This window comes from Coenobita brevimanus, chromosome 94, assembly GCF_032717465.1.
Source record: "Coenobita brevimanus isolate Jiangsu-jjx chromosome 94, ASM3271746v2, whole genome shotgun sequence".
NCBI classification, from domain to species: domain Eukaryota; kingdom Metazoa; phylum Arthropoda; class Malacostraca; order Decapoda; family Coenobitidae; genus Coenobita; species Coenobita brevimanus.
This window is the reverse complement of record NC_137047.1, coordinates 6,821,485-6,846,155: the sequence shown is the minus strand read 5'-3', so window position 1 is coordinate 6,846,155 and position 24,671 is coordinate 6,821,485. Positions and strand designations below refer to the sequence as shown.

General features: G+C 45.4%; 1 protein-coding gene across 1 annotated transcript in view; it reads right to left on the bottom strand.

The window, feature by feature from the left end:
* Positions 1-22,695, bottom strand: part of LOC145413009 (dual specificity protein phosphatase 10-like) — a 63,843-nt gene extending 41,148 nt beyond the window's left edge. Inside the window, exons 1-2 of the mRNA XM_080282830.1 lie at positions 22,458-22,695; positions 14,797-15,369 (exon numbers count right to left, since the gene is read on the bottom strand). Of these exons, the coding sequence (XP_080138956.1) occupies positions 14,797-15,352 (556 nt within the window). The 5' untranslated portion in view covers positions 15,353-15,369; positions 22,458-22,695. The remainder of the gene's footprint in view (positions 1-14,796; positions 15,370-22,457) is intronic.
* Positions 22,696-24,671: the final 1,976 nt, after the last annotated feature.

The following is a 24,671-nucleotide window of genomic DNA, read 5'->3' as shown; positions in this document are numbered from 1 at the left end:
TTCTTGGGATTGTATTTTCGTGTCCGTTTGTCTTTTTCGTCTGCTTCTCCGCTTCATTACATTCCAATCTATCTGTTGTCAGCCTGTTTCCGTTTATTTTAAATATCCTGTACTCTGTAGTATTATGCTCTCTCTCTCTCTCTCTCTCTCAGTTCAGGTACCGGTATGCTTTTTAACCCCCATCATTATCTCCCAACATTTTAAAGTTCATTTCCATTATCATCAGTGTTTATTACACAGCTCACCACTCCCCCTTCCTAATTTACTGTGTTTATTCTCGTTTATCTAGTCACCTCATTCGCTTTTTTTTATGAGGTAAATATAATAGTTCAAAGTTAGCAGAAAAGTGTTTTGTAAGCGGGGTAACTAGTGAAAATTGGTTACGTATACAGCTTATCATATTTGAGAGAGAGAGAGAGAGAGAGAGAGAGAGAGAGAGAGAGAGAGAGAGAGAGAGAGAGAGACTGGGAATGGAAGATACAAGTTAATTTGGCAGTTAGGCTAGTGAATGGAAAGGAAAAGGGGAGAGAGGCAGGAGGGGAGAGGAAAGGAGGAAGAAAATGGGAGTGAGAAAGCACACTGATGCGAAGGGAAGAAATAGATTTGTGGGATATGGGTGAAGGGTGAGGGAGGAAGGGAGAGGAGGAGGTGAAGGAGGGAGTTGATAAAGGAAGGAAGGATGGGAGAGAAGATAATGGTGAGGGTGAAGTAGGAATGGTGTGTGTGTGTGTGTGTGTGTGTGTGTGTGTGTGTGTGTGTGTGTGTGTGTGTGTGTGTTTCTTACTACACTCTGCTTCCTCTTCCTGGTCACCTCAGAGTACTCACACACACACACACACACACACACACACACACACAAAGGAGACAAACCATGCACATATACATATCCAAGCACTTCACTAAAAACACCCACACGCACATACTTGCACACACACTCACGCAGACACATGATCATTATTTCATTGGTGTATAAACACGAACATCCCGACTAGATACACACACACACACACACACACACACACACACACACACACACACACAGTAAACTACCTATGATGGCAAGGTACCTTCTCGAGCGAAGGCAATTTTCAGCATTAAAGCAAACATTTACTTTCTCTCTCTCTCTCTCTCTCCTAACCTCACTCCTCAGGCAAAAGCAATTATGAATATTATAGCACACACACACACACACACACACACACACACACACACACACACACTGCATTATTCCCAAGCTGGCACACAGAATAGCCTACACACCCACCCACCCTACCACTCTTTCCCCTCCCTCCCACCACCCTACCCCCTCCCAGCCATTCATTCGATCAGGCAGTAGCGAGAGACCTTCAAACCCCCCCCCTCTCCTCCCCCACCTCATCTGGTCCCTTCTACATCCTTTCTCTCTCCCCCACTTCACCTCCCCTCCAAAAACCCATACATCTGCACCCCCACTTCTCAACCCCGACATCTTTTCCCCGCATCAACCCTCTCAGCTCCCCTCCCCGGCTTCACTTTCTATGCTTTTTCCCCTCATCACACCTAAATCCTCTTCCTCCCTATAATCATCTATCTATAACCTACCTATCCATCCATTTATGTAAGCACCTACTTATCCGCCACCATCCATCTATCTATCTATCTATCTAAGCCCTTTCCCCTTCAGCTACATACATAACCCTTCCCCTCCTTTCACTACCCTCCTGCCTCCCCCCCCCTCCTCCTCCACCTGGCTTACAATGTGAAGGCATGAGTCACAACATTGCACGTGCACTTCTGAGCAACTTTTACCATGGCTGCCAGCGCGCTATTTACGTACACTAGGCTACACACACAACTACGCCACCCTTCACCCTCACCCGCTCACACGCGGTTAAATAATAATAATAATAATAATAGTAATAATAACGTAACCTCAGCTCTGGTTTATCTGTCGAAGTCTGTAATGTCGTCAGTGTGAGCCAATGGGATGCAAACACATGTGAGCAAATGAAGGGACATAGGAGTACATGAACTATCAGCGACCTCATAAATGCCAGACACTCACTTTCGAGATCAGAATCAAGTACTGCACAAATCGCGAGGCGAAAGAGGTAACTACGGAGCCGCGGTAACTTCAAGCTTTGATATAAATTCTCGGAAACACTTTATGACTCCGATCGAAGCCAAACTTGTGTGAAAAGTCAGCCCAGTAACTGAATATCGAACAAAAGTTTATGCCACACTACTAAACGTACTCCATAACTTATAAATCTGGTACAAATGTCGTAAGACAGTTTGATCTGCTGTTAATGAAAAGTACAAAAAAAAATCACATCACAATCATTACTAGTCATGAAAAAATGCTGCAAGTATGAATTTAAGAGGTACCGTAAGTTGCAAGAATAGTAGTAAACACAAGGCCTTGCCGCTATTTAAAAAAAAAAAAAAAAAAAAAAAAAACGCAGCAAAAAATGTCAGGCAATGAATCGGCTTCGCGAGCAATATAGATTTCGAATAAAGTTGCAGTTTTCATGTGGGTATTGCGACTATTCCATGCAACGGCCCAAGATTCCGTAGATTCCGCTGCGGGTGATGCATGCTGGAATAGCGTCCAATACTAGCGACATTGCGTGGTGGGGGCGACCATAATGTAGTGGTGACTCATACGGCATCCACCACAGCACCGCACTACCTTCACCCTCACCACCACACTACCATGTACTTCCTCACCACAACTCCCAAATTATTCTCACACTGTTCACGTTCATAATTAATGATACATGTATATCCAGTTAACATGTTTAAAATTACACGAAGCAAAGGGGAAAAACTCAACCACGTTCAGACAGCATGGCGACACATGGCACTCTAATCTCACCATTATTATGTATTCACCTCACATTCCATCCGCTAAAACAATCCTTCCCAACCACACCTCAAATACAAAAAAAATCACCAAAAATCACTAACAACACTTCAAAACCCTCCCAAGTAGCACGAAATCTGTAAGTAAAAGTAAGGGTATGAGTTGGACCCTCTAGCGACATATGGCGCTTTCCCTGGGTGTATGGGAATGTGGCGGGAACACGAAGGCGCTTAAATAAACTACGCTTCCTCCAGGTATTACACAACGCGGCTCTAAACATGGCACCCCCACCATTACAAGATTACATAGAGCATTCTTCCACGGCAACGAATGGCATACCTAGTGACTCATAACCTCCTTTATAAACTGTCATATTTTTCCTTGTGAGGGGTTAGGAAGAAAGTGACGTGTCGTGGCGTCACAATAATTAAACCTGAGCATAGCAGATTCTACAGCAAAAACACTATCACACAACTTTCGGCTTCATCTCATCAATACATAGGTTCCCATGAGGTGAATATAATCGTCTGGCCGTGGCGTGAATATTAAAGAAGGCTGCTAATATTTCAACATTTATTTGCGTGACGATTTTCTTATTTTACCTCAAAGCAATTGTGTACATTTTGAATTGCCTCTACAACTTAAGGGATATATGAAATGAACTATATCACACTGAAAGGGGTTATAGGCCATGCTTCCTATATAAAAACAGCCACCAGCATTATCGTGAAGAAACTATTATTTCAGACACTTTTGTTTATTCTCCCATGGGGCTGATGTAAACTCGTGACGACACCAGGTTAGTGTAAACAGGAAACGTTGAGGTTGTCATGGCTACACCGCTATCAAAATTATGGGTATATAATATTTTAGTAGGTTCTTTGTTTCTCACGGTGATGTAAACTCGTGACGTCACCAGGGTAAACAGTATAAACAGGAAACGTTGAAAGCCGTTGTCATGGTTACCCCGTCCCCAAGGTGCTCCTCCCTCTTACTCAAACTTCTCCTCTTAACATATGCTGTCTTCCGCGTCTCTCTCTCTCTCTCTCGACCTTCCCGCCTCCCCTCAGCTTCCTCCTTTTAAATCCCGGGCAACAAGGAAATGGCCCTAACGAACTTTTCCCGGGCCTGGCAAGTATATTCATAAAATTTCTTAACCTCAACCACTTCAATATGATGGCATTTTATATTTTACTTATTAAGCTATCTCCATGCGATTATTATTCAGCTTAGGGGAGACTTCAAATTAGAATGGTTAAATATAGCCTTACTAAAAACCCATCAATACTGGATTCTTCGTAAAGTGAATATAATGATTCAGCGGCAGTATCATTCCTTAACAAGTAACGTTCCTGGGTTGAAGAGGTCAGGGTGATGAGATAAAGCAATAAAATGATTCCCACTATTTAATGTTTCTCGCATTTAAGCTACTTCCTAATGGTATGAACTGAGATTCTTCGTAAATCTGACTTGGGTGGGGTAGGGGCGTTCTGGGCGGCGCGTCACTCCTCCCCTTCCCCCCCGGCCCGCCCTTGTGCGTGTTGGGGAAAGTGCGTGTGTGCGTGCGTAAGCTGGGTATAGTGGTGTGTGTGTGTGTGTGTGTGTGTGTGTGTGTGTGTGTGTGTGTGTGTGTGTATACGTCATGTATGTGTATGAGTACTGTGTGCCTGTGTGTGCGTTTAATGAAGGTATGTGTGTGGCTGTCTGGGAAAACTTGCATGAGGTGTGTGTGTGTGTGTGTGTGTGTGTGTGTGTGTGTGTGTGCGGCAATGGTGGTGACTCACGACAAGGAGGGAGGGAGGAAAGGGGAGGGAGGAGTATGCAGAGAGGTGGAAGGAGGGAGGAAGGGAGGTGGAAGGAGAGAGATATTGATGACGGAGGAGGAGGAGGTTATGGAGGAAGAAGAGGTGTAGGTGGAAGGAGGGAAGGTATTGATGGAGGAAGGGGGCGGAGGAGAGTGGAGTTATTTTGGTGGAGGCGGAGGAAGGGGAGAGCGTCACGGAATATGGCGTGGCTGTCACTCCACTGTCACCTCTCTCTCTCTCTCTCTCTCTCAACTTACCGCCATTTACTCCTTTCGTTTCTCGTACTACTCCATTCTACCGCCTATCTAGCTTCACCCCGTCCCCCTCCCTCTTAGCATTTCAGACCCTTGCGTTTTCTTGTCATCTAAAAGAAATCTCTCTCTCTCTCTCTTTTTTTTAATATATAATTCCCCTACCCCGCCCTGCCTAGCGTGTCGCATCCATAGTCACGCTAGGGGGTCAAAATGGAAGATCCTGCACTACGGATGTAAACAAAGGAGGGTTAGGGGAAGGAGTCCTATTTTTACCGTCTGCTCGATAGTCTCCACACGGCATCCCTGACTCACCGCGTCATCACCGAAGCAAAATAAGGTTATCACGCTTTTGAAAATTTAGGAATGCAAAATAGTTAATCTCACCACGTAAATAAATATGCGGTAATAAGTCAAAATGATATGTTTACCTGACTATGAAATCTGTATTCTGGTGTAAGACTCAAATTTGTCAGTGTGTGTCTTTGGCTTTAGAAAATTGGGAACAACAAAATGCTTCATCCCTGCTTCATCGTGCAAACAAACACCACTAAATCGCACCAAAATACGACCGTGTTTCTTAGATTTTTGAACATCTAGGACGGTATAGTTTCTTCTGTTTGATTTATCAGTGGAAACAATCAAAACAGAAGTATGATTTGGGGGCTTTTCGAATTTGGATTAGAATATTATTAGTTTAATCTTCATGCTTTATGAACCCTAACTCACTCTATCCTTAGGTGGGAAGAAGAGGCCAGGATGATGATGATGATGATGATGGTATACAGACTAACGACTGTATCCTTTAATTTACCTTTATTTGTTTTTTCTGGTGGAAAGGTAAAATATAAATGACCTACAAACTAAAAATTCCCAACTGCTGTCATTTCAGAGCCCGGTGCTGCGGTGTCCGAGGCAACCCAGCGCTGACCGTGGCCATTCCAAGACACGGCAGCCAGGTAAATAACACCCACAACCCGGAATAAATAGCAGGCTGACTCACGCTACGGCACTACCACCACCACCACTACCGGCATTACCACCACCACCACACCACTACCATCCCTGTCCCTTCGCCACCACCACCACTACCACCACTATCATCCCGATCCCCTCACCACCACCACAACCACCACAACGTAAGTTCTGGGTTTTAATGTAGTGCGTGTTGGGAGACGGTCTGACCTAAGCTCACTCATTCTAATAATAGGTCACGCCTGTCATCACCAGAACCCTTTGAGGTAGGGTCAGCCACGAAAAGAATATCTACCGGTTTATATCGTTCCTATAAGCATGACAAGAGGAAGAAATATGTATGGTATGGATTTTGGTGGCATAAGAAATGAGGTTACCATTAGTAGTAGTAGTAGTAGTTGTTGTTGTTGTTGTAGTAATTGTTGTTGTTGTCGTGGTGGTGGTGGTAGTGGTTTTACAGCCTACTATACTTCATCCAATTCATCTGTCTAATAACAGGTCACAAATACGAGTAGCCTATATGAATAATTTATGTGTATGGCGATCAGAAATTACCGCAACGATACATATAATTTACTGATAATATGTAATGTATTTAAGCATGAACACGCGTACCACATCCTTCTAAATACGGAACACCAGCAGACATAGTTTTTTTTTGGTTGAGGGCGAAAAATGTGTACAGTTCGAGTAAATGCATTAATAATCTGCCATGTTTGGGGAGAGAGAGAGAGAGAGAGAGAGAGAGAGAGAGAGAGAGAGAGAGTGTGTGTGTGTGTGTGTGTGTGTGTGTGTGTGTGTGTGTGTACGATAATGTATGTATGTGTGCGTGTGCATGCTAAACTCCGTCTCCCACCCAACATTGACTCAGTGTTTGGTCTGTCGCTGTTGGTGAGGTGGTATACACACAGACACTTAGTTACCCGCCCTGCCCTTTTCTTGTCCTTTCCTCTGTCCAGTCTTGGCCTGCCCTGCCCTGCGCTCCATTATCTTTCCTCTGACTTGTTATGACCTGCCTTGTCATGTCAACTACCTTTACCCTTCATGCCCTTCCTTGTCCTGCACTCTGACCTATTCTGATTGCCTTATCTGCACCGAGTTAACTAGCCTTGTGACATGACTTGCCCTGCCCCGGTCCCTTCCGTGCCCCGCCTTGCCCTGGTGGCCATTACCATGTACGCAGCGCCTCTCCCCTCCAAAGACCTGCAGTAAAATTAGGGGCAGCCACGACATCAGGTCACGGCAGGCCAGGGCGGGACAGGGAACGTCAAGGGAGGGGAAGGCGGGGAAGAGGAAGGCACGGCAGGGCAGGTGAAGGAGGAAGCGTGAGGTGTTGTGGCTCTGCTGGTATGCAGGAGGGGAGGAGAGAGAGCGGGGGAGGGAGAAAGAAGTGTGGGGAAAGGAAGAGAGGAGGGAAAGAGAGGTGTCGGTAGTGTGGAAGGGAGGGAAGAGAGGAAGAAAGAGTAACGGATGGAGTGTTGTTCATAACACCTCTTTTCTCCCCCTCACTCCATCATTCACGGTTCTTCAATCACCAGTCTACTCCCCCCCATCCTCCTCGCTTCCCTTCTCCCCCCCCATCATCCTCGCTTCCCTTCTCCCCCACATTTCCTCCCTTCCTACGAGTCTGTGTGGCTTTGCAGGTGAAGGAATGCAGAAGGGAGAGAGGAAGGGGGGTTTGGTCCTTCAATCGCACCTCCCCTCTCTCAGGTGGTATGTGCGAAAGGTGGAGGAAAGGAGGGGAAGAAAGGAGGAACAAGAGGAAGTACTGGTCTCCCTCCCCTTGGTGAAGTTTAGTAGGATATGAAGTTACCACCGAAAAATGTTAACTAGAACATCTTAAAGTACCAGAAGAATAAGGTAAGAGTATTAGAGTATTAAGGTAAAGTATTAGGGATTGTAGTGTTATATGTTCCTCCAAGTCACTATATTGCAATCCTTCTATTATCTCTCTCCTGCCCCCTCCACTCCCCCATGCTCCCCTAGCTGACCTTTGCCTCCCCCCGGTCCCCTCCCTACCCAAGTATAGTGTTTACCCACGACCACGATAGCACTGTCAGACGCCGAAATGAAAACTGCACCGAGAGAAACGGTGCGCAAGGAGTAACACTGCGACGAAAAGAAAAGCTGCGTCTAAAGACAGGAGGAACAGTGTGTGTGTGTGTGTGTGTGTGTGTGTGTGTGTGTGTGTGTGTGTGTGTGTGTGTGTGTGTGTGTGTGTGTGTGTGTGTGTGTGTGTGTGTGTGTGTGTGTGTGTGTGTGTGTGTGTGTGTGTGTGTGTGTGTGTGTGTGTGTGTGTGTGTGTGTGTGTGTGTGTGTGTGTGTGTGTGTGTGTGTGTGTGTGTGTGTGTGTGTGTGTGTGTGTGTGTGTGTGTGTGTGTGTGTGTGTGTGTGTGTGTGTGTGTGTGTGTGTGTGTGTGTGTGTGTGTGTGTGTGTGTGTGTGTGTGTGTGTGTGTGTGTGTGTGTGTGTGTGTGTGTGTGTGTGTGTGTGTGTGTGTGTGTGTGTGTGTGTGTGTGTGTGTGTGTGTGTGTGTGTGTGTGTGTGTGTGTGTGTGTGTGTGTGTGTGTGTGTGTGTGTGTGTGTGTGTGTGTGTGTGTGTGTGTGAGAGAGAGAGAGAGAGAGAGAGAGATGGGTTAGGGGTAAAAACATAAAGTGACAAAATTCTAACAGCAACAATTACATAACCAATCATTCTCTCTCTCTCTCTCTCTCTGTCTGGTTGATTTCCAGTCTGGGAAGGAAAGGTAAGGTCAGACAAGGTTCACCCCCGCGTCCCACAAAGGCTGGGTGATACTCATGCCCCCCCACCCTCGCAGCATTCCACCCCCACCACGCTATCCTCCACCCATCCCCTCCCAACCACCCTACCCCCACCCCCACATACCTACCCCCTCACCCCACTTCCCTATCCACTCAACCGCCTTTTCCTCTTCCTATTCATTTCATCCCATCTTTTCTCATGCATTCCACTTATCTCTGTTCCTCCCATCTATTGAAATACCCATGTTAAGTTTCATTTCCTATTTAAATACACATCTTCCTCCCACCTACTGATTAAATGTTCTCTCCCTCCTACCTTATGTTAAAATACCCTTCTTCTACCTTTGTAATACCCCTCTTCCTCCCACCCACTCTTTAAATACCCCTCTTCCTCCCACCCACTCTTTAAATACCCCTCTTCCTCCCACCCACTCTTTAAATACCCCTCTTCCTCCCACCCACTCTTTAAATACCCCTCTTTCTCCCACCTATTTAATACCCATATTCCACCTTCTGTGTAAATATTCCTGTTTCTTCCACCTACTTCACTCGCGTACCCTCACAATCCACTCGGTTCGTCAGTCAGTTGCCATGCTAGGAAGTCGAGGCGGCGGTGAGTGGTGGCGTAATGTTGGTAGTGATAATATTTGTGATGGTGGTGGTGCTAATGGGTGGAGAGAGAGAAAGAGAGAGAGAGAGAGAGATGGGGTGTAACTGGTGGATGGGAAGTGGGGTGCAGAGCAAGAGGGGGGAGGAAAGTAGCGAGAAAATGGGTGAAATGGGTGGCGAGTGTGCGGCAAGAGAGGGAGAGACAGGGAGTGAAGGAGGGGCATGGGGAGGAGGGGGGAAGGAGGGGCATGGGAAGGAGGGGGGAAGTTGGGGCATGGGAAGGAGGGGGGAAGGAAGGGCCGAGGAGAGAGGGAAGGTGGAAGGAGGGGCAGAGGAGGGAGGGAAGGAGGGGCAGCCTTCTCAACTTTCCCTTCTGCCTTACGTGGGGCGTCATCGGTATAAATGGAGGGAGGGAGAGAGGGAGGGACGGAAGGAGGGAAAGAAAGGAGGGATGAGGAACAAGAGCACAGGGGAATGACAGGTGGGAGGGATGAGGAACAAAGGGAGGGGGAAGGGAATGTGGGAGCGAAAAGCAACGACATGGGAATAACAGCGAGGGGGGGGGATGAAAACTTGGAAGCAACGAGGAGAAACAGAGAAGAGGAAAAACGGAAAAGAGAAAAAGAAGGGAAGGAGAAGAAACAAGGAATGAGGAAGGGAGAGGAAGACAGACAGAGAACGAAGGAGAAATGGAAGTACGAAGGGCGGGAAAGAGGAGGAGGAAGGGAGAGAAAGAGTTCACGGCTATTCCTCTATCACGTGCGCCACCTTCTCACCTCGTCTCTCCTTCCTCCTCGGCTATCCTTCAGTTTCTCACATAGCTACTAGCCTGTTCTTACATGAAACGTGTACATGTGGAATCAGATGGAATGAAGCGGTAGGCCACGTTAGAACATTCAGAGGAAGAGATAAACTAGTAGTCATAATGTCGTAGGACGTGGGGTAGATGGGGGAGTACCGTAATTACAGAAGAAACAGTAAACGGGAAAAATCACTGAAATGGTGGCAGCAAGTAATAAAATAGGCTAATGGTAAATAAGGTAACAACAACAGCACCTGGAAAAAATAGTGTTGCAAGTTGAAATAATAGTGTCGTGGGAAAAAAAAAAAAAGCGTTGGAAGTGGAAAAATAGCGTCATGAGTGAAAAGAAAAAAAATACAGCGTTGGAAGTGGACAAAATGGTGTTACTAGTGAAAATATGGCGTTGGAAGAGTTAAAGTTGTGTTGCAAGTGGGGAAAAAAAAAATAGCGACAGAAGTGTGTTGGTAATGGTGGTAGGGCTGTCAGGGCGGGTGGCGGAGGTTGCAGGGTAAATTGGAAGTGTGTTGTAGCGAGGGTGATAGCAGGCCTGTAATGGAGGTCGGGGCAACAGCAGTGCAAGGATGGACCTGGTTCATTTAGCTCTCTCTCTCTCTCTCTCTCTCTCTCTCTCTCTCTCTCTCTCATCGTGGGCTTCTGGATTTTGTGCCGACTGTTCTTAATTAACCTTTTCGTCCATTTCTTCCTTGTATATGTTCTTCTCTGCCTGTTTGTTCATTTCTCTGGCTTCTCCTCTGCTCCACCCAGCCTACTGGATGCCGTGTAATATCATTCCCTGCCTTGCCCTTCCCTTCTGCCCTGTGCTGTCTTGCCCTTATCTTTACCTTGTGGGCCTACTTGTATCTTATGTCATGCCCTTCCCTTACTCTGGTGTCTCATCCTTCTCTTCCCCTGTCCTGTCCTATCCTTCCTTTGCCCTATCCTGCAATACCTCTTACTGAACCTCACGTCTTTTAGTTGGCTATCCTTACCGTCCTTTCCTTGCCCTGTTCTGTCCTGGTGTTTTCCTTGCCTGCTGTCCTCTCCTCCTCTATCCCTTTCTGCCTATCTTAAATATTGACAGGGTGGACAAGATGCGAACAGGGATATAATATAATACATAGAGTAGAACCTTAAAGGGTGCAAATAGGATCCGACGAAGAAAAAGAGAGGAGAGAGAGAGGAGTGAAAAAGAGAGGCGTTGAGAGGGAAGAGAGGAATGGAGTGGGATGCTTGGCTACCTCCCCTTTATTCCACACCACGGTAAGTGAGGGAGTGAGAGGGAGGAGGGGAGGGGAGAATGTCAAAGGAGAGAGAGAGAGAGAGAGAGAGAGAGAGAGAGAGTGGGGGGGGGTTGTGATGAGTAAGAGAAGGCGAATGAGGAGGAAAGAAAAAATAATGAGTGGAGGGGTGACAAGGGAGGCAGAGTGCTCTCAGGTGTATTTCTCTCTTTCTCTCTCTCTCTCTCTCTCTCATTTTTTTATTTGTTTCCTGTATTTTTTACACAAATTACTTTAGATAATTTTACTTGTTTTTTGTTTGTTTACTCCAAGAGCGACGTGGGAAGTCATCGATTTATTGGTGTTCGAGGTGACTCATTTGTTGACTAGGCTTCCTCTCTCTCTCTCTCTCTCTCCATACATTTCTCCGCCCCTACTATCTATCATATTTTCTTTTCCTTTAAATCTCCCCTTTCTCTCAATTCTTTTCTTTTTCCAAATTTTCACTATATATACAATTTTTTCTCATCTTATTCCCTATACCCGTTTCCTCCTCCTCCTGCTCCTCTTCTCCTTCCTTTATACTTCATTTACAGTATTTCTTCCTTTTCTTCTTCATCCCCTTCTTTCTCCACCTAATCTCCGCACCTCCTTTATCTTTCTCCTTCCAAAACTCCCAACGGCTGCCCCCCCCCCCACTCCAAGGGCAACTCGATACGGCTTCCTACTACCAGAGCCCCCCCCCCCTGTCCCCTAACCCCCTCAGGCTTAAGTAGATACCCCTCCCAAACCCTCCAGCTCTTCCCCTACCTCTCCAGCTCTCCCCTTCCCTTCCCTTCATTTCTCCCCTTACAATTTCTCTTCCCGTTTCTTGGCTACCCCTCCCCTATTCTTTTCCTCCACTACTCATCCCTTCTCCCACTCCCTTTGCCTCGTTATTCCCTCCCCTACCCTATTCCCAGCTCCTCCCCTACACTAACCCTACCTCCAATCCTCCCCTTCATCTCCTCCCTTCCCTACACCACACCTACTTCATACCGTCCTTACCTACTCTTTCATTCTCTGGTTTGTTTACCCATTCTATGTACCTTACCTCTAGCTAATTACTTTCCTGTTTTTCTCTCTCCCTTTCTCTTTCCCCATTGTCCTTCCTTTTCCCTTTCCTTCCTCTCTCCTCCCTTCCTTTCCCTTTCAAACCTCACCCTTCCTGCGAGCTGTATTTTTTCTCCATTCCTTTACCCCCTTTTCTTCATCTCTCTCCCTTTCCTTTCTCTCTCCCCCCTTCCTTTCTCTTTCACCCTCCTGCTTCCTGTCCCTTTCTAGCTTCCTCTGCCCTTTTCCCACCCTTCAGCTTCCTGTTCTACTTCCTCTCTCCCTTTTCCACTTTCACAGTCTCCTTCCTTTCCCGCTTCCCTTCCCCTTCCTCTTTTCTATACATCCCTTTCCTTATCTTCACTTTCCTCCATCCTTCCGTCCATTCCCTCTCTTCATATTTCTCCTCTCCTTTACCACTCCCTCTTCTACTCTCTTTACCTTTCCTTCTCCCTCTTTCAATACTTTTCATGACTCCAGTTCTCTCATTCATTACATTTTTCTTCCCCTTCACGTTTTCAACCAAGTAGCCTATTTTCCTTCTTACACATTATCTTTCTTCAACTCCTCTGTCCCATGCCCCTCCTCCCTCCTCCTCTTTCCTTACTTTCTCAGATTTTTTTTTTCCCTCCCTCCCTGCTACACTCTTCCTTTCGCACACAGTCCCCTTTCCACTCGCGTCTTTCTCTTCACCTTCCCTTTCCCACACTCTTCCTCTACCTTCCCCTCCCCCTTCCTTTCTCAAATAGACTCTTCCCTTTCTCTCCTTCCCTCCTCGTGCCCTCTTCACTGTCTCTTACAACGGGGGGTCAATATCGTGAAGGGGGTGAGAGGGGCGGGGGAGGGGAAGGGGAGATGAGAAGAAAGGGGGCTGAAGTAGACTGGAAGAATGGAGAAGGAGGGAGAAATAGGCTTGTGGCAGAATGGAGATATTAAAAGGGGGAAGACAGAGGTAAACAAGAAAGGGAGGGAATAAGAGAATGAGATGAAGTAAACGGAACAGAAAGGGAGGGAGAAATGTGCTATAGGAAGAAGGGAGATGAAGAAATGGAGGAAAGGATAAACAGAGGGTGAAGGAGATACTGCATATATTGGAAAAATGAAGAAGAAGAGGGGGATAAATGGAAATTCGAAAAGAAAATGAAAGTGAAGTAGACTGGAAAAAGTGGAAAACAGAATGAACACAAAAGAAAGAGGGCTGCGATGAGGGAATGTACTAAAGAAGAATAATGAGAAGAGGAGGAGGAGGAGGAGGAAGAGGAGAAGGAGGAGAAAGGATGAATAAAGAAGTGAACAGGGGAAAGAAGAGATGGGTATGGGGAAGCGGATGGAAAATGGATGAAGACAGGAGAAACGGATGAGGAAGAGAGAGGATGAACGAGGAATGACGAAAGAAGGAAAGAACGATGAAGATGAGAAAGGAAAAGGATGAAAGAGGAATAAGGAAGGATGAGGAAGAAAGAGGAATAAGGAAGGATGAGGAAGAAAGAGGAATAAGGAAGGATGAGGAAGAAAGAGGAACAAGGAAGGAGGAGGAAGAAAGAGGAATAAGAAAGGTTGAGGAAGAAAGATGGATGAGGATGAGGAAGACGGAAGGGATGAGGAAGGGAGAGGACTTTGCGCCAGGCAAGGTCACCAGCACTGTCTTGTCTTGCCCTGGCTTCCTGCTCTCTCCCTCCCTTCCTCCCCCCTTCTCTCTCTCTCTCTCTAATCTGTCAACGAGATGAGTTAGGGTATATACCGTCATAGGGACATATAATAAACCTGGAGATTTGGTATGGTAATGGTATGGCAGGGAAGAGGGAAGTGTCATGGCAGGGAGATGTGAATGGATTAGGGATGTAATAAACTGGGGAAGATGGTATAACAGTGGAGGAGAACTTGTATGGTATGGTCAAGGAGAGGAGCTGGAAGATGGTATGACAGAGAAGAGGAGGGAAGGTGGTATGATATGATACAGCAGAGAGGAGGTGGTGATAACAGGGTGGAAGGGAGCTTGAATGGCAGTAAGGAGTAGATGGCTGGTATTACATAAGACCTCCGCCACACAGTACAGGTGGAGTGTACTGTGACGTAAGGCAGGACACAGCACATTACCTTACAGCAGGAGGTACGCTTTAGTTCTTTCACGTTAACTTGGCACAGATTCTCGTCCCTTTGCAGTTTGTTTGACGAAGCTCAGTGGCAGAAAAAGAAAATACTATGGCTCTACATCCTTTCCAAGCAATTCCTGACCAGCATCATGTTCTAGTAGTTGTCTGTTGTTAAAAATGAGGATTCAAAATGGAGATGGTAATTTTAGCCCAAGTTAAAGTGAAAAGAACACAGCACCATATATTACAGTGCGGTATTCAAATAGTGTTACAACTCAGCATTCATGATGGAGAGACAGCAATAAGGCCAAGTTAAAGTGAAGAGTTATAGGCTAGTGTACTCACCCTTAAGAAGGAGGGGCTCCCGATTGTCCTCGAGGAGCGCGTTGAGGACGAGGTAGACGGGGTGGTGAGGTGGGAGGGCCTCGAGGTCGGTGGTGGAGTCGTCATACACGATGATCTCCTTGTAGCACCGCTTCTTTAGCAGGTCCCGCCCGCAGGGGGACGCCGCCAGGTCCACCACGGAGGCCCGCCGTAGCTGAAGCCGCTTGCGGTTGAAGCGGTCCGAGCAGTTGAGGTTGATGGCGGTGCGGATGTGGCGCATGTTGTACGCGATGAACGGCCGCAGGTCCACCAGCAGGAAGTTCCTGGGTTTGGTTTTGGTCAGCTTGCGCGCCACCTCTGCAGGCTGTAGGTGGCGGGCGCGGCGCAGCAGTATGGAGCGCTGCAGCGTGGCGCTTTCCCCACACGGTGACGCAGGCATGGAGACCACTTGCGGTGCCAGCAGCTGCGGCAACGACACTGGGCAGCGCACCGCAGCCTCGCCGCTGGCCTCACCTGGCTCACTCAGCGACCGGTTCAGCGCCAGCCGCAGCCCCTCCCGCCGCCCTTCACTCAGCATTTTGACCACTCAGCAATCTGCAACAAGGCCGTGCACCGCGTCACTATACATACTGACACACCCACACCAATACACACACACACACACACACACACACACACACACACACACACACACACACACACACATCTACACCACCCTTACTCTCACACCCACACCACACCACACTCACACTGACACCCACACCACACATCCGCACCGTCTGCACCACACTTATACGATACCACTCACAAGCTATTTTCTACACTTTCTCACTGCCGCCTACACTATACTTGGGCTCTCTCCCACACCTACACTACCCACACACACTCTCTCCCACCTACACTAACCACACAGGCTCTCTCTCCCACACCTACTCTCCTATCTCCCACCTACACCACAGCAGCACTCTCTCTCTCTCTCTCTGCAATACCATCTAAGGCAGAGCACTTACCCACCATTCATTCCACTCACACACACACACACACATACACATCAAATCTTACCATGACACACCACACCCTTCCATCAACACGTGCGATAAACATGGTCCCTATAAACATCAGCACTGGCAATGACACACCTATAACAACGTCACTAATGACACTAACACTCCTACAATATAACAAAAGCCACTATACCCTTTTCACCTTAACTTGGCCTAGATTTTTGTAGTTTTGAAGCTTATTTCACGTTGCACTGTGGGTGAAAAAGACAATGCTATATTTCATTTTCTATAGCACTCCATAACCGGCATCATATTCTGGTGTAATCCACTGTTACAGCTCAGCATACAAGATAATAATATGGCAATGTCAGGCCAAGTTAAAGCAGTATAACACTCCTACAATGGTGTCAGCAGCCTCCCCCCCCCCTTGACACTGACACACTGATTCACTCCTACGTTACGCAGCCACAGGAAGCCCTCAGCCCCCTCCACTTCCTGTTACGCCTCTTACATCCTCCTCCATCCCCCCACCCCACTAACATACCCCCCCCTCCTTTCCTACCCATCACATTACCTCCTCCTACTGCACTATCATACTCACCCCCTCCCGTTCCTCCACCACACCAACATATTCTCTCCTTCTACCTTTATCTTACCTCCTCCTCCTCCCTTTCCACCTATTCTCCAGCCCTACCTACCGTCTCTTAACCCTAACCCCCTCCCTCCTCACCACCTCCTTCCTCAACTCCCCCTCCACCTTCCCCCACCCAGCTCCCTTCCTCCTACCACGTGCGGAAATTACTTATACCAAAAATACCCAATATGACGAAGACCCTGCCGGAAAACGAGCTATTTTTAAAGAAGTGATGCACAGTTCCACGATTAGTCATTTATGTTCGCCGGAAACAAATACTTATGTACAACCCCCTAAATGTACTGCTCCACTCTTGTTCCGAGTGTTACAAGTCTGTTTATGCAGTAGGTGACGTGAGGTGTGGCAGTATGTGGTACGTTAAAGCTTATGACAGTGAGGTGTGAAACTACAATGATGTGACTATGTGATGTGATCGATTGGTACGGTATGACTGTATATATGTTGTATCATATTGGTGTGACCATGGCGTGACTATGGTGTAACAGTGATGTGATCAGTTAGTGTGACTATACGTTATGTGATCAATTAATCTGACTGTGTGTTGTGTGACTGGCGTGATTGTATGGTGTGACTATGTGGTGTGATGGTACGGTATGAGTATATGCTGTGATCGTATGGTATGCCAAAGATGTGATCGTATAGCGTGACTGAATGATGTGGCAGTGTGAAGTGTGACTGCTGTTTAACACCACAGTACTTTTCAACGACTTGTACGCTATAATACTGTGAAGACACGTAAATCAGTGGCATATCTGTATTGGGTATATACCGCATATTACTGGGAGGGTAGATCAACTGCATATCAATAATGCTAGGTATGAGAGGGAATGAAGGTCTGCAACTGAGTCATGATAAGGGTGCGTGGTGTATCATCACAGTCACCCTGCATGAAATAAGAGTCAGCAATTGATAAGGACAAGAGTTAGAAAGACTGTGTGAAAGATATTGCACATATTAGCAGATTATCGTGTATATGGTGAAGTAATCAGGATGTGTTATGTTTACTGGTACTACACAGCCTGTATCTTGTATTTGTATCATAAAAGCGCATTCCAAGTTCCGATGTGTGTGTGTGTGTGTGTGTGTGTGTGTGTGTGTGTGTGTGTGTGTGTGTGTGTGTGTGTGTGTGTGTGTGTGTGTGTGTGTGTGTGTGTGTAAATATACGCTACTTAGTACGACGTTACACAGATTACAGGTAGTCTAAGAAAAATTTCTTTGTACAGTAGCTAGTGGCTGTGTGAGTACTTGTTACAAATTTACTCCGACACTATAAGGTAACAGAAATTGAGACAATGTTTAAAGAGAGAGAGAGAGAGAGAGAGAGAACGCTTCTTCCCCTCACAGGACAAAGAAAAGTTGCAATACTGCGATCAAGCGAGGAGCGAGACTAGAGGGTGAGGAGTGAGTGAATGAGTCAGTGATGGTGTGGGAAAGTCCGGGGAGCAGTAGAGTCCATGGTGTTGCTCCTTCCTTCCTTCCTTCACGGCATACACACACACACACGTAACCAATTATGAATATTCCCACATCCCTATTAGTACAGTGAGTTTCAGCATCCTACCAGCCCCATTTATTAGCAGGGAATAGGGTCAAGATAATATAGCATTCTGACTCTTAACTATCCAGTAGCTACAATGAATTAAACAGTATGGATGCTCGAAAGTACTTATGCATGACTGTATACATCACGCTACTGTTCTCAGATATTACTAATGCTAAGTATGTTAAGATAAATAACAATTACCTGTAAAACTGTACTTGTTAAAATATGACTGGATATCGTTAATACTGTTGGAATTAGGCTCACCACACATGTCGGCCTGAAGTAAAGTACCGGTACCGTACAAAGTTGCTGAATGTCTGAAGTTTTTAAGTGGAAGATATTATTGAGGGGCGAAATGTTTCAAGTGGCGAACTCTCCAGATCGGGTAAGCTCTCTCGCATCAGTCAAAGCTCTGCAAGTTTTAGTGAGCAATACCCCGTAAAATACTGGATTTCTGCTTTAAAAAAAACAAACACAGCCAATGCCTAGTCTGAATATACACCAGCGGCGGGCATGCTGTCTTATTTTCAATGGCTCCATACATTTCGCAACACCTCTTCCTTTGCAATTTATCCTGCTCATTACACCTCAATATCCTCATGTGATGAAAAGATTCAAGTGTAATACGGAAAATACATTGCTATGGAAAAGGAGCTACCTAGAATACAACCCTCAAGTCTGATAAGGTAACATCCGGGAACTCAGCGTCAAAGCACCCGGACTCATTATGCTACAAAACAATTAACATACCGAACGGATGTCTGTCCACACGGTAACATACACAGTAATTTTCTTAGTACCAACGTTCAACACATCGTTATCTCAGGACCATTCGATTCTGTGACGAGATAACAACAGTATCTGGATTCGTTACAGCCTACCGTATTGCAATGCATTTTGCAAATTGAACCAAAATATTCACATATAACGGCAAACAGTTAGCCTATTTATATCAGACTATTTTTGCCTTCCATTTCATCCCGCTTTTAAAACGCTATGCGTCCACGCATCTCGAAATGAAAGGAGCTTGAGTCTTTTTTTTTCTTTCTTTTAATTTACTTCTTTGGAAGGGACGTTGTGCAGGTTCTCAGCCTTGGGTCTTTCCATCTTAGGCATTATATACGGTAAAGGACCATGAAAAGTTGTATCTTACTTTCAATTTTAACACACCGTACCGGCTTCTAGAGCATCAGTGCACAGTTTTGAGCTAAAGTTCGCCGACATTTCTCAGCCGGCTGTGGCAATCGAAGATATTGCACGGCCTCTGTTTATGAGAGCAGAATGCAGTATAAGGAGAAGGAAGGATACTATCTGTCGATTGGAAAGGAATGGGAAATACGAGTATGGTTGGCAAGACACGATGTTGGCAGAGGATTCTCGAGGAACTCTTGCTCCAGGCAGTATCTACGCCAAAGCAATTAACACACATATTTGCCTAGCACATTAACACAGTCTCTTTCTATATTAACGACAGCATCGCCAACGCTCATTAGTGAGTTCGTTTCCCATGACATTCAGGTTTGTGACGTGTTTATCACTGACCGCGCTTAGCCAAACACAACTGACATTCTCTCGCCCATGACTCACTTCTCCCCTTACCATTCCTGCCTGCTTGCTGTCTGTCTGTCTGTGTTAACTTATCCTCGTCTGTCCGTCTGCCTGTCATCTCCCTGTGTCCTGTCTTCGTTTGTTGTCTGTCCGTGTTACCTTATCCATGTCTGTCATCATCTCCCTGCCTGCTGTCTTCTTTTGCTGTTTGTATATCTGTATTTGTCTATCGGTCGTGACCAGCATTATACTCTAGTTTTAATCTATTGCTATAACTAAGCATTTAGGATGGAGGTATGGCAGTTTCAAGCCAAAGCAACATCAACATAGTACAGTGTGATAACAGTAAATAAGACGTTATCACTTTCAAGGGCTTAGTCTTGAAGTTACCGTGCAAGCTGGATTACTGGCAATAAATTACATTCTTTGGTAGTCTCAAGTAGTAAAGCGCTTATCGCCTGACCAGGAAATACTGTATATCCTTTTTCTGACAGCCATCGTTGTACACTGCTGCATCAAAATCTAAAAATCCTTTCAGTACCATGACGTTTATGTATGCGGAAAAGGAGGCAAAACCAGACATAGGGTCATACCGTAGGCAGCAATGGAAGTGGAACTTAAAATAGCAAGTTAAAAAATAATTGTTAGTTTTGATGTAATTAAAAAAAAATTATATGGAGAATTGACATAAACTGGAAACACGGACGACGGTGCAGACGATATTTTTGAGATACTGTGAACTTCCCATAAAAAAGATCGTAAAACAAACTGAGGATCAGGTTTGCTTCAAACTAACATAGTAGGGCGGAAAGTTGTGCTTATAATGAGGATATATTTTGGTACCGTAATATCATCGTAGGGTGAGGGAAGGTATACGTGTAACTGGTATGCCTGTTCATCTGCCCTTGTGATCCGCTTCTCACACTCTTCCCCATTGCTCTTCCCTTTCCGTGGTTGTCGAGCACCGGAGGACGAGGTTCTAGCTGGGGAGGGCCCGTCACACAACTTTAAACGGATACCACACACACACACACACACACTCCGGCCTTCATTTACGCTGCAATTTTTACTGGGCGTGTGTTCTTGGGTGTACAAGCATGTATTCGCCACAAAATTTCGTTAACAATGAATTTTTCCTGTGACTGCACAGCATTCTTTGGTGTAACATACGAGTAAGTTGATATTCTCTAACGCTATAATTCACGCATCTGAACTATGGACCATGCTGTGCTTTGGTATATATAATATCTTGTTACATATTATCCATTTAGCATTTTACTATTTACCACGCCGAGCCATTTCACTACGGATAATTTCAGTGTAACTATTTAAGCTCTTAGGCTCATTTAAAGTTACGACTAGCATCATACGGGTGCACACTTAGCAACCAGGTGAATTCTTCTTGGGTTGTGTGATTCTAACCCAGTAACATAATTTATTGATTTTGTCCTTAGCCTAGGCTGTGACTGATACGCCCAAAGTTGGAATCTGGAGCTATTGCACGTAAAAACCACCAGACAACAATATAAATCAAATATACCGAGGCCATATCCCACTATCAATCACACATACCTTCCTTCAGTCCTTATACCTTGACTCGACTGCCTTCTTACATTTCATCCCACATTGGTTCAGCATCTTAGAAAATTTGAAAATGACAAATATACCAAACTAGGCAACATATCCGCAGAAATATCAGTGTAGTAAACTCTGTATCCAAGTATCATACTGACAAAACCATATACAGCCCTTGAATCCCATCGTTATCTTTAAAAATATGAAAACTCATGATGTATAATTAGGTAACATGTCAAGAGAGCACGAGAAATCACTCCTCAGTTATATACTGTACATGAAATCATCTGTTGGTTGCCAAGCTAATATAGCCAAGATCTGTGACGCTGTGAAGGTTAGTATAGTAAAACAGTGGGACACGAGAAGCCACCACTAGGAGCCAAAAATTTAATCATTAAATATCTTCGTAATTCAACGCCTCTTTACTACTACCACTACCACTACTGGTATTACAATTACTACAACTTTTACTACTAGTGTTCCTACTACTACTATTATTATTACAGTACTACTGCTATGAACGCCTTGGGGATAATACCCACTGATTTTCTTCTGGAGGAAACTACTTGTCTAAATGTTAATTACATCTGGATAACCCTTGTTCCAATCCATTCACAGCACGAGATTCCCTTAAGCTGAATGAAATCGTCTGACAAACAAGTTTATCACGCTAACTCAAGACGATTTTATTCACCCAAAAAGAAATAAACTACATATTAAACCCATCCCATACTACTTCGCTGTCACCAAGAAACAGCCAGAAATGACAGAACCGTAGCATGGGGTTGAAGAGCGACAGAAATATGCAACGTTGCCGCCTATTGCACACAAGCAGTCGACCCACACGGCGTGACAATGTGCAGACGTGGCAGTAGCGCGTGACATCACCTCGGCGTTTGAGTCACTCGCTTACAATCTTTCACTTCCACAAATACCAGAGCCCCACTTGAATTAGTCCGTCACACGTCATTAATGAAAAGTGGGCAGGTAGGTGGGTGGGCGGGGATGTGACCTATACTGGGTGAGCACCACTGGTAAGGTCATTCACGATCACCAGGCAACTACTCCATTCATTCATTCACCTACAGTCGTCAGCATCTTCGCGTTCTTCACTAATGTTATTCAACTAAGCAGCTGCTTTCACTCATTCTCATATAGTTTTATTACTACAGGCTACATATTTTACATTCAAGCTCTCATAGCAAATTACAAACTATAATTCACATACTGTTCAAACAAAACAAACATTACGTCAAGAACACGTTCATATGCACCAAACGCTGCAAACTGAGTAAATATATAATTAAAAAAAAATAACAGTACAGTAATCATAACAAAACAGTATCACTCTACTTACTAAAGTTAGCACATGATAATCCTTCAGGTAATAAATAATAATCCTCGTTGACTAGAATCTTCTCACAAACACACACTTAGAGCGATATGTAAACACTAGCGTAAATGCTTCGAGTGGCGGGAATTGCACTGAAAGGGGAGATTGCACAGAGCAGTGCACGTCCTCCCACCACGGTAGTTGTGTATGTACTGACTGGTAGTGGTGTCGACTGTCGAGGGAGGTGGAGTCGACCGTCCCGGCTCGGCTCTCCCGCCTCACAGATGTTGCCAACTGTAACCAGAGGCCAGATGTATAAGGCTTTTGGGATGTTCCTTCTCTACTGAATATGCATTTTCTTTGGCTGTGCTGGGAAGGTCAAAGGGCGTATTATCCGTGCTTCGAAGTTTCCTATGATTTTAGACAGTCCCCGAGGAACTGTGTGCTCGAAAAGTTTGGGAGTCGAGAGTTTTCAAGAATTTCTGGTTGCCTCCTCTGGTATGAGCATGAAGGGGAGTCATCACCCAGAGTTGGTAATACAATGATGTCATACCACTGACACATCTTTATGGTCTGGGAATCCTTGCAGGCCTCTTTTTCATCGTGTTATCTTAAGCTAAGAACGCCTCATTTACAAAGCGATAATATCAAACTATTTCGTGATTTCTGGCGCAGTAGGAGGGATGAGTTGGTGGCAGGTCGGGGCAGAAATACCCAGTGATTCATTCAAACAAGTCCGCTGCCAAAGTCAACTACGCTGTCCCTGCATCTAAATCATCTCCATGCAAAGGCACCCAAAATAACTCTGTCGATTATTTTAGCCACTCTGGGAGTTAGGAATGGCTAAATAGGCACATAGGCAGGTATGGGGAGTATAAATAGGGAGGTGGGTCGAGCTGGACCAACTAGTAATTAAGTTGCAAGAATACAGAAATACGATAGATAACACGGATTAAAATTAGTAGTAGTAGTATAAAAAGAGTACTGACAGTTTGGGGAAGGGGTGGTGGTGGGGAGGAGTATTGGGCAATTATCTTGGCTTGTGAGAGTAGCGCCCGATTCTGGAAAATACGGGAATGTATCATGCCCAGAGTATTGCCGCCTGGGGTATGGTGGGTGGCGCATCGTACGTTAGTCATTGGACGGCATTTAGACGCCAAGCCCTCGTTTGACTCTTTTCGGCAATGGCACAGTTTTGGGGTGGTATGCAAGGAATCTGGGGCATAAAATATTCTGGGCATACATTGCGCTGCACGGGATATTATTATACCCAAATCTGTGCTGCTTTATCATTAACCTGCTGAGAAGCATTTACCCCAACAGATCAAGAGTTAATTCGAGAATAGCTGCACAGGATAGCAATATTAAACTTACTGACGTATCATACGCAGAAAAAGTGGTAACCGAGACGAAATGTAACTCTCTCTCTCTCTCTCTCTCTCTCTCTCTCTGACTAGAGATAAGTAATACACAGATATGTGTACGTAAGTAGATAGGTGGATAGACAGAGCAACTGATAAGTAAGAAAGTAGGTACGTAGTTAGACAGAGAGACAGTGATCGATAGGTAGGTAGATAGATAGATAGACAGAATTATATCCTATCTAAAGCTGATAAGTGGAGGTTGAGACTGTGTGGTGTTACACGTGTAACAATCAGGTTGACTCTCTCTCTCTCTCTCTCTCTCTCTCTGCTGTCTCCATCTGCGCGTCGACCTTGTATGAACGTTCCCTCATTGCCTGCAACTTCTATCACGACAAACAGGGAAGCATACTAGGAGGCACAGCAGACTTCGCGATACCTCGTCCTTGGCGATTTGTTTTGCATTTCACACCTTTCTCTCCTCTTGAATGTTACTGAGGCAAATTAAGTCGATACTGTAAACAAAAATAAATACCATGAGGGGAAAATGTCAAGGTGTAATATGCAGAATGATTCGCTAAGGAAAATGTGCTACGGTACCGTCACCTAGAATACAGCCACGAGAGGGTTAGTGGTACGTGCCGGTACTAAAACTCCTGTTCTTATGGCCCAGTGCAAGTGTCGAATGGTAACTGGACCTGGATCTGCCTTTCTTGAGTGGGTTGGTGGTGGAAATATTACAATCTTAGGCCAGTATTCCCGTCGGTTAAGGAGGTTCATTGGTTGTTTATTATTTGCTACGACTGGTTAATATTACTCTGCACGTCATTTACGCAGGGTACGGCGATATTAGAATTATCTATACAACACAAGATAG